At 42.8% G+C, this 14,794-nt stretch overlaps 1 protein-coding gene and 1 non-coding gene across 2 annotated transcripts in view; one reads left to right on the forward strand and one right to left on the reverse strand.

The window, feature by feature from the left end:
- The window catches only part of OCA2 (OCA2 melanosomal transmembrane protein), a 184,038-nt gene that overhangs the window by 86,315 nt on the left and 82,929 nt on the right, over positions 1-14,794 (forward strand). Inside the window, exons 11-12 of the mRNA XM_069972387.1 lie at positions 8,292-8,348; positions 10,477-10,601. Of these exons, the coding sequence (XP_069828488.1) occupies positions 8,292-8,348; positions 10,477-10,601 (182 nt within the window). The remainder of the gene's footprint in view (positions 1-8,291; positions 8,349-10,476; positions 10,602-14,794) is intronic.
- LOC138794267 (U2 spliceosomal RNA) lies at positions 10,714-10,904 on the reverse strand. The gene has a single exon (XR_011363421.1). It is a non-coding gene; the product is annotated as a U2 spliceosomal RNA (small nuclear RNA).

Here is a 14,794-nt window from a genome sequence, read left to right on the forward strand (position 1 = left end):
CCATATGCCCTGAGTGGGCCTGTGTGTATACACATGAATAAACAGGAGGCATGCTTGTCTGCGCAGCCCAGGAGCTAGGAAGGAAGGAGTAAAGTGGTGATTCTGCGCGTTTCCACTTAACTCTTTTGGTGCACAACACTAAGCAGCAATCTGCATAGTGCTTACTGCCTCCATCCCTGTTGGGCTGAGCACACTGCGCCACTGCTTACTGTTCCAACAGTGCCCGATCCTTGTGCTCGGCCCAGCGAGGGAGGGCTTATATGGGGATACACAGCATTGCCACTTAACCTCCTGGAGGCCACACTGTGATTTATACAGATCGCTTCTTACTGTCCCCCTCCACTCTCCGCTGGCCCACTCAGGAGCAGAAGCTTTCTAATCTTGAGTGGGAAACCAACTGATTATGACAGGAGTCTGGGTGCCTGTACAGTAAGGAGCAGTGTGCTATTAACCCTTTCTTACTGCACTTACAGCTATCTACAGGTTATCTACGGTTATCTACTGATGCTAGAACTGATTAAATAAATGTATGAGTTGTCCATAAAAAATATTATATTGTATATAATAAAATACATGCATAGTGCTGAAATGTAAGTGACATTGTATTTTTAGTGGCATTAATGCAATCACAGCATTTGCTGTACATGTGCAAAGAGGTTGAGTGAGCTAGGCTTTTTGTCATTTTTACCCCTGTAATGCTTTTAGCTGGGGGTCATTGGGCAGCACTCAGACTGGGATTTGCAGTTAGAGTTTAGCACAACTCGAGCATCCAACTTTTGTGGCCACCGGTAGTCAATAGCTTCACGGTTTGGTTTGGATGGACCCCAGCATTCTCCTTCTCTATATACAGCCACAATAGACTCGGCCTTTACCCTTTTCTGAGCGATCAAGGCAAAATACACCATTTCTAAAAATGACAATAGCAAAGTTTTAATTCACATTAGCAAAAACTGAACTGAGGTCTTACTACTGTATCTGATAATAGTATTGCTAGATCCAAACCAAACTAGTGGGTGGCATCAAAATTTTATTAACATCCCATTATTTGGTATTCATAAAGTATATAGTAAGGACATCATACATTTATCGTTATTATTTTGAAGGGATTGACTTTGTGGAGCCATGTTTTGTAGTTTGCTTACAAATCCTTAAAGGTGTTATCCAGATGCTTTTTCCAGAAACATTACTCTTGTCTCCAATTTGGGTAAAGTTTTGCAATTAGGCTAATTCGCTTCAATGGAACTGAATTGCAAAACCGAACCTGACTGGAGACAATAGTTGTGCTGTTTCTGGAAGAAAGTGCCCATATTTTCCTTATCTTGCATAACCCCTTTAAAAAATCCAAAAGAAGTCTGCTGCATGGGACATAAGGACTCATTGTCTGTTAAAGGCTATTCTGTAGCATAGTTACTTAGGTAAAATTGCATGCTTGTAAACATCATACTTAGGAACTTTAAAATGTTAAAGCATTTTCTAGAAGATTATGAAAAAGACAATGTGTAAGGTCACCAAGTTCCATATAAATACATTTAAAACAGATTGCAGGAAATGATGGCAGATTCAGAGTAGTTACATTTAAACAGTATGACATTTTACAAGTTTAGTGATATTTGAGAAAAGGGTAAGACACACTATGATGACTCTACCAAATCTAAAATTGTACTAAACAGTACAATATAATGTCACCTCAAATACAATATAGTAACAGCCTGTGATTTATGATACCAGTATATATATTTTTTATCTTGTAGTTTAATTCAAGTAGCAGTAAGCCATACATGGGTCGTTGATGGTGATATTTGGTTCATGAAGGGTAGCTTCACACATACCCGATTTGCAGCGTAATTTTCCTTCCGCTGCTAGTATGTAACGCCCACCCCTTTAACATGCCACCGCCCTGTCGGTCACACCCAGCCAATCCGTGCACGGTCACGCCACTGAAGCCTCAGATGCAGACACGGTGCTGAGCAGGTAATGTATTCTCCGGGCGGCAGCGGGTTAAAGGGGCTGGCGTTACAGGAATGAAAATTCCGCTGCAGGTATGTAACCCCATTGATGATCACAGTACAAGGATTTGCAGCGGATTTCACTGCAAATTTGCAGCGTGAAATCCACAGCGAATCCGGTACGTGTGAAGCTACCTTAAAGAAGTTAGAGTATTAGACAAACTTGCTAACTGGCAGTTCTGTATGTTTGCGCAGCTATATTGGCACTTTTCATTTCATCAGCCGTACCTGCCGCTGTCATGAGGTGTGTGGGTCTCTTTTGAATGACCATTGACAGATGACATAGTGGTGGGCGTGATGGAAAAATCACTGCTCAATCCATTTTTTTCTCCCTATAGAGAACACAAGAATGCCTGGCTGTGAAAAACGTTCCTGTAGACGGGGAGGACTGGTAGCATATGGGAAAGGTGTCAAGCCTCAGCCGCTGAATGGCTGAACAGAGATTACAGGAACCATCCCAGCACCCGATAAATTGCCGGCTTCCCGGAGGAAAATCTGGCTAGTCCTGTGTTTCTCCCCTCACCTTCACGACACCATCACGAGTTAACTCATGCCCTAGGGACAGTAAAAGCACAAACCTGAGAGTTTTAAAGCTCCCCCCCCCCTTCCCACTAGCACCAGTGCTTTTCCTGTCCCTGTAGGACAGGCACGAGAGGTGGGAGGAGATCAGAAGATCTCTCTGTTTAAAGATTTATTTCCCCCTTACCAGCAAGGATTGATCGAGGTTTAAAGCGAGACTGTACCCACAATCTGCCCCCTCCCCAAACCACTTGTACCTTTGAATAGCTGCTTTTAATCCAAGATCTGTCCTGGGGTCGATTCGGCAGGTGATGCAGTTATTGTCCTAAAAACAACTTTTAAACTTGCAGCCCTGTGCCCAATGACCGGGGCTTAGAGTATCTGTGCCCTAACTTTGCACCACCCCTCCATCCCTCCTCCCCATCCTCTTCATCATTAGCAATGCCACTAGAACATTGCACAGGTGCCTTAACGATCCAGCCCATGTTCAGTATTTACACAGCTGAGGAATAGGAGACAATCTGCTTGGAGCATTCCTAATGATGAGGAGGGCGGGGAGAAGGGAAAGAGAGGTTGTGCCAGCCTAATGCATACACAATCTAAGCCCCGACCTTTGGGCACGGGGCTGCCAGTTTAAAAGTTGTTTTTTAGGACAATAACTGCATCACCTGCCAAACGGACCCCAGGACAGATGTTAAATTAAAAGCAGCTTTTTGAAGGTACAAGTGGTTTAGTGGGGGGGGGGGGGGTCAGATTGTGGGTACAGAGTCACTTAAACCTCCTTCCTTCCCAGGGAGGCGGCTGATCTTCAGATCTAGGGTAAGGGATGGCCCGCTGGCACTCCTCGCGCGCTCCATCTCCTATGTGGCGGGGGCGCACATAGAGTTTTCCGTTGCTGCGGCCTCCGGACCTCTCCTTTGTATGCGTGTATCTCGGGACTGGTCGTGCTGCGGCCTAGTGGTCGGGCGCTGGCGTCCTACTTCCGGCTGCAATTTACGGGCGCTTGGGGAGAGGTGAGGTCTGAGGCCTAATATTTCAGCAGTCCCTTTAGTGGAGGCGTGGGGGCTCGCTGATGTCACGTGCCGGAGGAGGCAGAACTTTCAGTCTTCCGAGGATGCTGGGGCATCAAGTTTGGAAAATCTGCAGAGTTGTGTGTCGTCTGTCAATTGAGGTCTGATACACTGCATCACCTGTGAGGAATCCTGCTGCAGACTAGCCTCCTCTGCAGGTGGTAAGTGTGCCAGCTAAAGACTGCTACACTTGGGGGAGAGTGCTAGTGATCAGTTTTGTATAGTACTGACTGTCCCAGTTTTCTATCTCCCTCTCCTCTTCCCTATACCTTTCAGGGTGGTATATAATTACTCTGTGTGGGCTGACTTCACCTTGGTGCTTCGGACTGTGATATATATATATATATATATATATATATATATATATATATATATATATATATATATATATATATATATATATATAATTTATGTATGTATATAAGCTTTTAGCTTTATTTTTGTGAGGTGGAGGCTACTCCTGTAGCCTCCACCTCACCTGTTACTATGCGGGCCCCTCACCTACATTAAGAAAAACATATGCCCATCCTTTTTAAATGTCATTATAGAAGTCAGTTCTTCCTTCCTATCTGATCGGTCAGATTGGATGGAAGAAGGATGGGATTTAGTAACTGAACATAACATAGGCTTATTATGAACCTGAAGCCCATCATCGAATTTGTCTGCTACGGAGGTATCAAGATGGAATCCATGTAGTCAACTAGTCCATTTAATCCATAGGATGCTATGATGGCGTTAATCAAATTAAGAGATGGATCAAATTCAGAAATTGGATCTTAACCCAGACACCCAAAAATATATTTTGGGATCCTCTGAATTCCAAGGTTATAATCTCCTCTCCTATTCTCTTAGGAAAATATTCTCCTTTGGGAGCGACATATTTATCCCTAACAGCCACATATCTCAACATTCTTGTGGTTTATAGTAGCAGTCTATCCATTTTCACGAGAGAAGGGTGTCTTAAGGGGGATAGTCCAGATTTTAACCCTCAATGGGGTCTGCATCAGATTTGTTCGCAGATTGTCAGAACAAGGAGGTATAGAAGTTCTTTCCAAGAGACGATCCGGGGGCAGTGGATGTACTAGAACAGCCTTGATTTTTAGTCTTATATACATTTCTTTATCTTTGACTCATACCTGGGACACTGCAGGAAATCCTGACAGGGGAAACTGCTGTCATTATCTGGTACCATTTTGGCCAGAAGGTATAGTGCGGAGACTGGTCCTGGAGCCCTCTGGGTTCTTCCACTTTTGGATTTGAGCCTTCACCTTCTATTTCATCAGGGACCAGTTTCGTCAGGATCTGTCAAGACTGAAGATGTCGACCTGTATTCTGAGTCTATGCTAAGGAGCAGAGGCCTCTCTAAGGCTGTGATTTCTACAGTCTAGGTGAATAGCATGTATCTGAAGGTCTCAAGTCGGCCACTCTTAAGGTGCATGTTGCAACTTTATCTGCTATTTATCATTCTTCCATCATGAATCACAGATGTGTTTAAAATACATGAGAAGTGCTTTTAAACAGGAATCCTACTTTAAATTGACATTCCCCTTGGGATTTTAACATTGTACTTAAAGGCCTTAATCGTCTTCCTATTTCGGAGTAGAACCTCAAGTTCCTGTTCTACAAGACAGCCTTCTTGTGACCATAATCTTAGATAAGCCGAATCTGAGAGACCCGCACACTGACTATCCGTGAACCTTCCTGTCTTTTCCAGAGAGACAGAATAGTGTCATACAGATCCTGATTTGTTTCCACGATGGTGTCATCTTTTGTTGTCTGATGACCATTCTGTAACACTCTAAAGATGATTAAGGATGGAAATTTTATTCCAGGACCTTAGGGAAGTGGTAATATAGTTCCTGGAATCCTGTAACACCTGAAGGAAAAGATCAGGTTGATACAGGAATGCTCTATAGAAGCATAGGCTAAAGGACTTACCTTTACCTTTATTGATCAAGGCCCATTCATTTAGGGCTGTATTCACTTCTTGGGGCGGAGAAGGCTTACACCTCTTTATATCAGATGGCAGAGCTATCACCTGGTCTACTACTATTGCTATGCATCACAGTTGGCAGTGTCCCCCCCCCCCCCCCCCCCATATTCATGTTTCCCAGGGAGCAGTGCACGTAGGATTTCACTGTATTGAGCGCTTTAACCAGAAGCCGGCAGTTTTATCTTTGGCTGGTCTCTTTGATCTGATCTGTTCCTCTTATGAGGTGTGTGGGCTCTCTTGAACAACCACTGACAGATGATGTCGGTGGAGATAGCGGTTGGGCACGATGGAAAAATCACTGCTTGAGCCATTTTATTCTCCCCATAGAGAACACAGGAATGCCAAATGTTCCTGTAGATGGGGAGGACTGGTAGCATATGGGAAAGGTGTCCAGTCTCAGACGCTGGATGGCTAATCGGAGATTGCAGGAACCAACCAGACACCCGATAAATTTCTGTCTTATTCTAAAGACATTACAGTCATATTTAGGATTGATCTTATACAGAACACACAGTTATGGTCATTGCAAATACCCTGACTATTAATACATTGCATATTAATGTTTCTTACCTATTTCAATATAACAAATATTCCCTTCTCCCACTGTTTATGCTGCCACCTGTCTCCTTCTGTCTGTTCTACATTTATATATAATTTATAAACCCCTTATGTTTGCATGTTGATGATTTTGTGTGTAGCCAGCCTGTCTATTCTAAATGCATTTTTGCATTACGAATTAGAGAAACATGTCTTATAAATCACATTGTACATGATTAATAGTCTCATGACATAACCGCTAGGTGCCAGATGGAAGTGTCACGGTCAGTTGAAAGTTAGGTGTACAGTAATTGTCTTTTTATTTAATTCCCTTCTTTAGTTAGTATTGTGCTTGTGAAGTCCTGTTAAAATGTTATGTGAAAATTCAACGCAAGTCATATTTAAACTGGACTCTGGGGGGATGGAGTGTCACATAATAAAAATACAATGTGGCAAGATGCTTGGCAAATAATTAAAAATGGGACATGCATGGTATTGTATAAAGTATATACTAAATGACATATTTGGCACAGCTGCTAAATGGTAAAACCGTAAACGAGAACTTGGGCAATATGTATAATAGTGTTTGTAACTGACAAATTTGAAGATTGTTTTGTAACCAATACTCTTTTAGACTATGTTTACACGCTGTACAAACAATGACCTGTGTTTGGCACTTAAAACAACGAACATTGGGGGAGATTTATCAACAATTTACGCCACTTTTTTTGGAGTAGAAAAGTCGGAAAAATTTTCCCAGTTTTTCCCAATTTTCCCATTATGTCCCAGTAGGCCCCGCCCCCTGTATCAGCTGTGGTTGGTACAGGGGGCCTGCTAGCAACTGTAGACAAAGGAGCAGGTGACCCTTAGCCCCTACCATCACCCCCCCCATGGGGAGCTCACTGCATCTGCCCCAGCAAGGAAGAGGGCACTTAACTCCTGGCACTGCACCAGCAAGGAAGGGAGTTAAGTGCCCTCTTCCTTGCTGGGGCAGATGCAGTGAGCTCTCCATGGGGGGGTGTGATGGTAGGGGCTAAGGGTTACCTGCTCCTTTGTCTACAGTTGCTAGCAGGCCCCCTGTACCAACTGCGGCTGATACAGGGGGCGGGGCCTACCAGGACATACAGGACTGCTACCAACTGTGGATAAAGCAGCAGGTAACCCTCAGCCATACCCCCCCCCCAAGAAGAGCACACTGCATCTTCCCCAGCAAAGAAGGGGGCACTTAACCCCCTTCCTTGCTGGTGCAGGTGCAGTGCCAGAAAAGTCTGGTTCCCAGGGGGTTAAATCCCTGGGAGCAAGACTGTAACTCCCATGCCCACATGCCCAGTGTAAACATAGCCTTAAAGGGAATTTGTCCCCAGCAATTTGCGTTCCAAACTGCTGATACTCTTAGATAGCTGCTAGGTCAAGGAGACACACTGTTCCTTTCACATGTCTGTGTGTGATCCATAACAGAAAATTGTTTATTATATTCAGTGCAAAAAGTGTCCACAAGGCTTTCCCAAGCTCCTGATCCGCTTCAAGCTGTAGTGTCGCCTAATTCCCCCTCCCATTCCAGACACTGCTTGATTGTCAGTCAGGGCTCAGCTTCCAGCTGGCTTAAAATCAAGGGATAGGGATGGGAAGGGAGTGAGGAGACAAATAAAAGCCTTTTCTATCTTATGGAAGTACATATGGGATATACAGTATGAAAGGTATTGTGTGTGTCTCTCCTTGTCCTAATAGCTATTGAACAGTGTCAGCAGATTTAACCTTTGAATTGTAGCTGACAGATTGCCTTTAAAAAGTGTGTTGAGTAAATGGCAAGTAAGAAAATATATTCTCATTATAGCCACTAGTGTATATTTGAAATACTATGGAGTACTATAGAATTCAGTCTGGTTATCAGCTGGTTGCCGCAAAACAAGCCTTGGAATCCCTGTTTAATAATGCTAGTTGAATTTTTCCTGTAGTGATGTATTGTTACATGCCAGCCATATGAATGGATAGCTGAATATGCGATTTGCCAAACCTGCTAGAAGATAAGTTGTGAATTGTATGTTACCCTGTGACCTACCTCCATAGAAAAGATTTGTTGAGTGATTTCTACTGACAAATGTAACTTAACATTTTGATATTAACCATTTCATTTAAAGTAAAACATTCTATTTTTCTCTTTTCCAGATGATTTTGGTGGCAATATTCTCAGAAACTGGGTTTTTTGACTACTGTGCTGTAAAGGTATGGACAATTAGACCAGCATGTTTATAAAAAGAATCGATATAATGGCTGCTGAGACACTTGTTGTCCCCTTTCAGTATGCTGTAATGGTACTGTAGGTATCATAAGTTACATATTTTTCATACATTTTAAATTATGTCTATGGTGTGTAAATATATTTATAATATCACTCACATGGCCATCCCCAATGAACGCTACACAGATCAAAGCTGGCTCTACCAAACCATAGTAATATCACATCATTCGATTATATCCAGAGTAACCACTGTCAATGCTGACAGTATGGGCTACAGGTAATCAACAGCAATGAACTAAGAGTTTTAAAGTCTTTCCTTATTGAAGTAAGTTTCAGTTACCTATGTTTGTTAAGCGGGCTGCATAGCTTTCAACTGGAGTACAGCTGGCGCTTTTTCCTGGATTGGAAGCGGAGCCCTCTTTATCCATGTACACATTTGGGACATGGCCTAGTGGATTATACATGTATTGTCTTGATGGTATTACTGTCTTGTGACATCAGTTTAATTTAGTATTATATAGTCCACAATGTAATGTGCATTACTGTACGAAATGGTGAACAAGCAGGGTATGCAGTAGGAGATTTAGTTTGCAGGGGTTTGTTAAAGGGTTCCTATACTCTGAACAGGCCATCAAAAATAGATGAGGGTCCAATTCTCAACAACTGCTCTGGTCAGCTATTTGAAAGGGCAACAGTTCTTGTTATTGTTTCATTTCACTCTTTCTTGCAGAACTTTTAGTAGCAGTGGGGCAGGGAACAGCAACATTGTCCCAGAACCCATATGCCACTGCTGCTGAGTATATATGTATATAGGGCCGAACTGTTGGTGTGTCTATGTCTGGGTCTTATCTCTGGACAAGGATTACAAAATGCATTTATCTGTGTTTTCCACTGTTCAGTTCCTGCTAAAGTGTCCAGTGAACCCTTAGAGCAAGAGCCCACAGGCTTATGTTGATTATCTACAGTTCCTATGTTATTGTCTAGCTAGACTTGGCTGGCTAAAGGTGCAACTTCCACTCATGAGGGACCAAGGCATGCTGAAGGGGTATTCCAAGTTGTCTGAGCCCTGCGGTTTGCGGTGAGCTTTTGTCACCAGACAGCAGCTTGGAGAAGTCCTTTTTGCCAATAGTGGTCTCCTTCCAGTAAATCGCCTGGGGCCTGTACTTTTGGAACATACTACTTGGCGTTCTCTTCTATCATTGTCGTACTCTCTCCTATGCTGTGAGTATGGGTATGTTCAAAAGTATACACAACTATTTTAAAAGTTGTTAAAACTCCCCTCCCAGCAGAGTGCCATGCTGTTTTTAAAGGTCCCCTCTTGTTAGTCTGTCTTGTCACCCAAGTCAAATCCTTCTAAGTCACCTCCTTAAGAGACTTTACAAACTAAACTTAAAGGTGCATGCACAATTGAATAGAGGGCTCATCTGGTGGGGAATCTGCGACAGAATCCGGAATGGCCCTGTAGCTGCACATCACTCAGGGGCCCACCAAGATGCACATGTGGAGCCCCAGGTGATGTGAAGATGCAGCGAAACTCGCAGTGTAAGATGTGGGTAGTCGGGACAGCAAAGGGCCCCCCAGGAGCCTCGGGCCCCGGTTGGCCGCTCAAACCACCCATGGTCCACCACTGGTATTTTGGGTTCCAGGGACCGCTAACTACCACTCCGAGCCCTGTGACAAGTGCCGCAGTGGGGACTGCAATATCTGCAGCCCCTTGTTTACCACAGATGGACATCTCTTTAATCTAAATCATTAATTCAGATAAAGTGCCACTTGCTAACAGTGAAAACAACTGACTATATATCTGCAGTATATAGTGCAGAGATAACAACAGGTGTACATATGTAGTATGGCTCTGTAACTGGTCATTAAAGCCTAAAATAGACTGATCACTTAGGGGTTCGGACTACAGTGTATGTCTCCCTTACTCTATGTGCAAGGTGCCTTATAGACGAGTAACCTGAAGTTAATTCACCTTTAAATGTAATGCCCCCCCCCCCCATTTTTTTACACATTTATGTAATGACCTATGAAAATGTTAACATTGTACTTGGGTGCCATATCATTTGAATTACACTGGCATGTATTTATGTAGTTTTGTTTTCCTAATAGGCTTATCAGCTGTCAAGGGGAAGAGTATGGCCAATGATAATCATTCTATGTCTTATTGCCGCTATTCTCTCTGCATTCTTGGACAATGTCACCACAATGCTGCTTTTTACTCCAGTGACAATAAGGTATCTAATTTTTTTTCCTGTCTTTATGATATACATAATGTTTTTTTAAGGGCTATTTCCATCTCATCTCGCCTACTTAAATACTCACTGTCACTACAAATAACTTTGTTTGTGTGTGTACACTGAAACTGAAAGCATTGCAATACCAGGTCAATGCCTGGAGAGGACAGAGCAAGCTCTTTTACCATCTCCCTGTTCTAAAAATCCATTAACTATATGGTCCCCAGATAGGGGACGTATTAGATATTAAACTAATAAGAACAGATACTACACATGATCTTAGCCAAAAGGCAGAGAAGCAATACAAAAAACTTTTGACATGTCATCAGACATATCAAAAGTTATTGATCACAGTGAGTCTTACTGCTGAGACCTACTCTAGTCAGAAGATATAGCCAGGGAGAGATTGCGGCAGCATCATCCACCCCCCCCCCCCCCCCGCTGTGATCAATGCATTTTGACTTTTTTGATATGTTAAGTTATTTGTAGTGACAGGTACACTTTTAAACGGATTATCCGACACTAGTGGGAAAAAAAACTAAAATACACAAAGTATCTGGACACTCTTTCCGATCCCTACTTTTAATCCCCATGCCGAAATTGTTCCATCCCATGAACCCCGCAGACCTCCGTTCCAGCTGTCATTTTGCTATCGACTTCCTTGTTTAGGTTTTCGTCATGCTATGACTACTTCTTCCCTCTCCTGTGATGCCTAGTGACGTTCTGCTGTCTGACAGACCCATCCATCTCACTGCCCATACTACAAATCCCCCCCTTTATTTATTCCTATAGTCCTCTGCCCAAACTACTAAACAATCATTCATTCATTGCATGCAAGCACAGAGACACTGATTATTCTTATGCCCATTGCGCATGTGCATGGGGATTAAGCTCATTGGGCACAGTAGTCAGTGAGGGTATAAGCTGGGTCAGCCAACGAAGGCTACAAGTGAACGTCACATTCAGGGCCGACGTACAGGGACAACATGGGAAGCAAAGGTGAATGAAACTTCTACTTTCACCGGGGGTTATAGGAGTGTGGGATTGGACAAAGTGTCCAGAAAACTAATGGAACGCTATTACGAAGATATATAACTTTGTATTAGCTTTTTATACAGTACACGTTTAGTACACGTTAAATATTTTTGCACATTTATTCATTTAGCAAACTTGCTTGATTCCCTTTATATACCTTGATCTTAATATGCTAGCTCTTTTACCTTCCATTGTATACAGCATATACAGTGGTACTTTGGTTTAAGAGTAATTTGGATCAAGAGGATTTTGCAATGCTTTGGTGTAAGAGCTCCCTGTACTGGGTGGGAGGGCGAGTGGGGAAGGGGCATAATCTGTACAGGGTGGCCTAAAGCCCTGTACTCTGACCCAGGAAGTCTCCTTCACCTTACAAATCATAGCAGAGCTACCTCAGGCTGGGGCTTACATCAGGGAACAGGACTGTGAAGGTAATCTCTTCATAGCTGTAACCCCTCCCTCCCTGGACAGAGAGTGCTGCTATATTGTGCCCACATCTACCCTGCTCATTCTTTCATTCTCCCTGCAGTCTCTGTCAGCCCTTGTGTTTCCCATCCTCTCCATTCCTGCTATAATGTGCCTGCACTCACACTCAGCTTTACACACTGCTGCTATATTGTGCCTACACTTACTCAGTTATACACACTGCTGTATAGAAAAGTTTTTGTCACTTTCCTCCTGTATAGCTCTGTGATTCTCACTTCCTGATTGGTCCATGCTGAATACACACCCCTTCCCTATTGCTGTCAAGTGACCACACAGACCTCTGACAACAGCCCTGCTTCTCTATTCTAGCCTGATGTACTACACTACTGCATTTTGGGGATCTGCAGTTGCATCCTGTATCTACAAACTGTGTTTTGTTTTTCTTTCCGGTTTTATGCCCTTACTATACATTATGCTCCAAATGCTGATTGCCATACTGTACAGTATGATATGACATATTCAGCTGTTTCTAAATGTTTTTTTTAATTTGTTTTACATGTTATTACATAGTTACATAGTTACTACGGTTGAAAAAAGACACATGTCCATCAAGTTCAACCAAGGAGGGGATGGATACAGGGAAGGGGGAGGAATGATAGGTTCTATACATATGCATTTATATTATTTTGCTCTAAGAACTTGTCTAGGCTGGTTTTGAATCCCTCTACTGTTTTTGCTGTGACCAGATCCTGTGGTAGACTGTTCCACACATTCACAGTTCTCATGGTAAAGAAGGCTTGTCGCCTCCGGAGATTGAACTTTTTTTTTCTCTAGGCGGAGGCAGTGCCCTCTTGTCCTTTGAAGGGGTTTTACCTGGAACATCTTTTCCCCATATTTCTTGTAGGGGCCATTTATATATTTAAATAAATTAATCATATCTCCCCTTAAACGTCTCTTCTCCAGACTAAACAAATTTTTATTCTTTTAATCTCTCCTCATAACGAAGATGCTCTATACCCCTTATTAGTTTAGTTGCCCGTCTTTGTACCCTCTCCAGCTCTAGAACATCCTTTTTATGAATCGGGTTCCAAAACTGAACAGCATACTCCAGATGAGGCCGCACCAGAGCTTTATAAAGCGGTAATATTATATCCCTGTCCCGTGAGTCCATGGCTGTTTTGATGCATGACAATATCCTGCTGGCCTTAGAAGCAGCTGACTGATATTGTGTACTGTTCTGTAGTCTATTATCTACAAGTACACCCAGATCCTTCTCCATCAGCGACTCTCCCAGTGTAACTCCCCCTAGGACATATGATGCATGTGGGTTATTAGTACCCAGGTGCATAACTTTACATTTATCCACATTGAACCTCATTTGCCAAGTGGACGCCCAAACACTCAGTGTGTCTAAGTCATCCTGTAACCCCTGCACATCTTCCATAGACTGTACTGTACTACAAAGCTTGGTGTCATCTGCAAAGATAGAAACATTGCTGTTAATTCCATTCTCAATATCATTAATAAATAAGTTAAACAGAAGGGGGCCCAGTACTGACCCTTGGGGTACACCACTTATTACCGGGGACCATTCGGAGTAGGAATCATTGACCACCACTCTCTGGGTACGATTATTAAGCCAGTTTTCAATCCAGTTACACATTAAATTTTCCAAACCGATAGACTTTAACTTACCCATCAGACGTCCATGAGGAACTGTGTCAAACGCTTTTGCAAAATCCAGGTACATGATATCCACAGCCGCGCCGCCATCAAGGCTTCTACTTACCTCTTCATAGAAACATATTAGGTTGGTTTGACAGCTTCTGTCCTTAGTAAAACCATGCTGGTTATCACTTATAATACTATTAGCCACTACATATTCCTGGATGTAGTCCCTTATAAGCCCCTCAAATAGTTTCCACACAATGGACGTTAAGCTTACAGGTCTATAGTTACCTGGGGAAGTTCGAGAACCCTTTTTGAAGATCGGCACTACATTTGCCTTACGCCAGTCCCTCGGGACAATACCAGTAAGCAAAGAATCACGGAATATTTCATACAAGGGTAGAGAAATTACAGAACTGAGTTCCCTAAGAACTCTGGGGTGTAATCCATCAGGCCCTGGAGCTTTGGTTACATTGAGTTTGTTTGATTTATCTTGGACCATATCTATAGTAAACCAGTTCAGTACATTACATGTGTAAGCACTGGCCCCACCCACCTCAGTACTGGCCCCACCCACCACAGCTCCATCCTCTTTTGTATATACAGAACTGAAGAACCCATTAAGTAACTCAGCTTTCTCCTGATCCCCAGTTATTAATTCCCTGTCGCCATTATTTAGGGGTCCTACATGCTCTGACCTTGGTTTTTTTGCATTAATATATTTGAAGAATTTTTGGGGGTTTCTTTTGCTATCTATAGCTATCTGCCTTTCATTGTGAATTTTTGCTGCTTTTATAAAATTTTTACAGGTTTTGTTGACTTCTTTGTAATGTTTAAATGCTACAGCTGAACTCTCTGATTTTATATTTTTTGAATGCCCCTTTTTTCTCATTTATAGCCCCTCTAACCTCGGTTGTAAGCAATGTGTTTACCGGCAGTTTATGAAGAGGTTTCACCGGCACTACTCCTAGCACTTAGCTGGGTAATGTTGCTGGACGTAAAATGGACTGATGTAACACAGTGTCGGGGGTGCTCCTTTTTGTTTGCTGTGCAACGTTTAACAGTTC

Source organism: Dendropsophus ebraccatus, chromosome 5 (genome assembly GCF_027789765.1).
Source record: "Dendropsophus ebraccatus isolate aDenEbr1 chromosome 5, aDenEbr1.pat, whole genome shotgun sequence".
Lineage (NCBI taxonomy): Eukaryota > Metazoa > Chordata > Amphibia > Anura > Hylidae > Dendropsophus > Dendropsophus ebraccatus.